Source organism: Eimeria necatrix, genomic scaffold, assembly GCF_000499385.1.
Source record: "Eimeria necatrix Houghton genomic scaffold, Enh_scaff664, whole genome shotgun sequence".
Taxonomy (NCBI): domain Eukaryota; phylum Apicomplexa; class Conoidasida; order Eucoccidiorida; family Eimeriidae; genus Eimeria; species Eimeria necatrix.
This window is the reverse complement of record NW_013654505.1, coordinates 1-2,500: the sequence shown is the minus strand read 5'-3', so window position 1 is coordinate 2,500 and position 2,500 is coordinate 1. Positions and strand designations below refer to the sequence as shown.

Genomic DNA, 2,500 nt, shown 5'->3' with positions numbered 1-2,500 from the left:
CGCAGGCGCTGCTGCTGCTACTGCTGCTGCTGCTGCAGCTGCAGCTGTTGTTGTTGTCCACGTTGCCACAGGCGCTGCTGCTGCAGCTGCTGCAGCTGCAGCTGCAGCCGCAGCTGCTGCTGCGGCTTCTGCTGCTGCTTCTGCTGCTGCTGCTGGAGCTTTGTGTTATCTCCAGCTGCTGCTGCGGCTTTTGCTGCTGCTTCTGCTGCAGCTGCTGGAGCTTTGCTTATCTCCTAGTTCAGAGAAGTATCGTGCGAAGTGAGAAAGAGTCCCCCAAATAAGGGTTTAGGGTTTAGGGTTTAGGGTTTAGGGTTTAGAAAGAGGCCCTCGCTGTTGTTGTCCTTGTGAAGCTACATAGGTCTCCCTTATGCAAGTGGACAAAGGAACATCAGCTGGCCAAACCCTAAACCCTAAACCCTAAAGCCTAAATTCTAAACCCTAAACCCTAAACCCTAAACCCTAAACCCTTCCAAACGAGGGCGGCAGCAAGGACAAAAACGAAAGGCCCTTCTTTATGCCTTTAATTGCGCTTTAAATCTATTTAATTAATTCAAATTTTATTTTCGGGAAATGGATATAAACCCTAGAGCGTGGGGGCCCCTGGGGGCCCCCCTTGGGGGCCCCCAAGATGGGGGCCCCCCATGAGTAATAAATAATTTAGTTTTTCCTTATGGATTTTTATTTACTTAAACATAAAATAAAGTATATTATTATTTCAATTTGCATGCACTAAATATAGTACACAGGGACTTCAGCCAAACCCTAAACCCTAAACCCTAAACCCTCGCGCGCAGCCGAGTCTCGAGTTTAGAGGCTCCAGCTGCAACAGCCCTAAAGCCTAAGTCCCAAAAAATGCATTTTTGAATTAATATAAATATTATAAAAATAAATAAATAAATAAATAAATAAAATCACAAAAGTGTATTTTGAGGGTTTATATAAAAGTCCTTTTATTTCATTTCATTTCGTTCTTCCACTTGTCTTTTCTCCATTGTCACTTCACGTTGTTTCGCTAATCGCTAAACCCTAAACCCTAAACCCTAAACCCTAAACCCTAAAATATCAGCCGATAGCCTCTTGAGCCCTCAGCCCCTACAGCGCTTTGACTCTAAGCCCTAGACACTAAACCCTAAACCCTAAACCCTAAACCCTACATCCTAAACCCTTATTTTAATGCGCAGTTCGCAATAAGTTTGGAGCCCGTTCGAAGAAAGAAAAAATCCGGATATGAAACCCTAAACCCTAAACCCTAAACCCTAAACCCTTGATCTCGGCCAGAAGCGCCTTCTGGGGCCTTCTGAGGATTTGTCAGGGCGGCGAGGGTTTGAAGTTTCTGTGGGGCTCAGCTTCCCTCGAGGGTTTAGGGTTTAGGGTTTAGGGTTTAGCGTGTTTAGATCAGGTCTGCCACATTCATTGGCATCTCATCAATCTGCGTCGCATAGTACTGCTCAATATCTCTTAAGATGCGGATATCGTCATTCTGCAAAAAACGCAAACCCTAAACCCTAAACCCTAAACCCTAAACCCTAAACCCTAAACCCTCGCCCCAAAGAGCAGCCCCCGTGAGAGCAGCAGCCGCAGCAGCTGCAGCAGCACGCTGGCAGCAATCGCCAGCTCAACAACACACCGCTGCTAGGGTTTAGGGTTTAGAAATTAGGGTTTAGGGTTTAGAAATTAGGGTTTAGGGTTTAGAAATTAGGGTTTAGGGTTTAGGTACCTTAACAAAGTTGATGGCAACACCCTTTCTTCCGTATCGTCCCGAACGGCCAATGCGGTGTATGTACAGCTCACGACTGTTCGGGAGATCATAATTTATAACCAGCGACACCTAAACCACAAACCCTAAACCCTAAACCCTAAACCCTAAACCCTAGCCCTGGAGCACTTCCTGTGCACTGTTTAACGAAGCAAACCCTCGCACTGCTGCTGTCCCCAGCACCCCCTCCCCCCCTTCCTGCTGCTGCTGCTGCTGCAGTTGGGAAGCGCGGGACTTAGGGTTTAGGGTTTAGGGTTTAGGGTTTAGGGTTTAGGGTTTACCTGTTGGACGTCGAGCCCTCTGCCCCAAACGTCCGTGGCAATCAAAACCCTACTTTGGCCTTCTCTGAATTCCTTCATGATTTCGTCTCTTTCTTTTTGAGGCATGTCTCCGTGAATGCGGCTAACCTGAAAATAAATTAATTAATTAAATAAAATAAAATAAAATAAAATAAAATTAAATAAAATTAAATAAAATTAAATTAAATTAAATTGAATTAAATTGAATTAAATTAAGTAATTAAAATGATTGAGGGAGAATAAATCAATTGAAATACATAAATTGTAATAGTTAAAAAATGCTTGTGGGATTAATGTTCAAATGAATCACCCCAAACACCACTAAACCCCACCAAACCCTAAACCCTAAACCCTAAACCCTAAACCCTCACTGTGAAGTTGGCCTCCTTGCGTTTTTGCGCGATCCACTCCAACGAATGCCCCCCACCCCCCGCACCCCCCACCC

General features: G+C 44.9%; 1 protein-coding gene across 1 annotated transcript; it reads right to left on the bottom strand.

Annotated features, from left to right (window-relative positions):
• Positions 1 to 1,390: 1,390 nt before the first annotated feature.
• Positions 1,391 to 2,142, bottom strand: ENH_00069250 (ATP-dependent helicase, putaive, putative; the record flags this gene model as incomplete). Its single annotated transcript, XM_013582473.1, has 3 exons — positions 1,391 to 1,480; positions 1,718 to 1,828; positions 2,038 to 2,142. The coding sequence occupies 3 exons, from the start codon at positions 2,140 to 2,142 to the stop codon at positions 1,391 to 1,393; spliced, it is 306 nt and encodes a 101-aa protein (XP_013437927.1).
• Between the last annotated feature and the right edge of the window lie 358 nt (positions 2,143 to 2,500).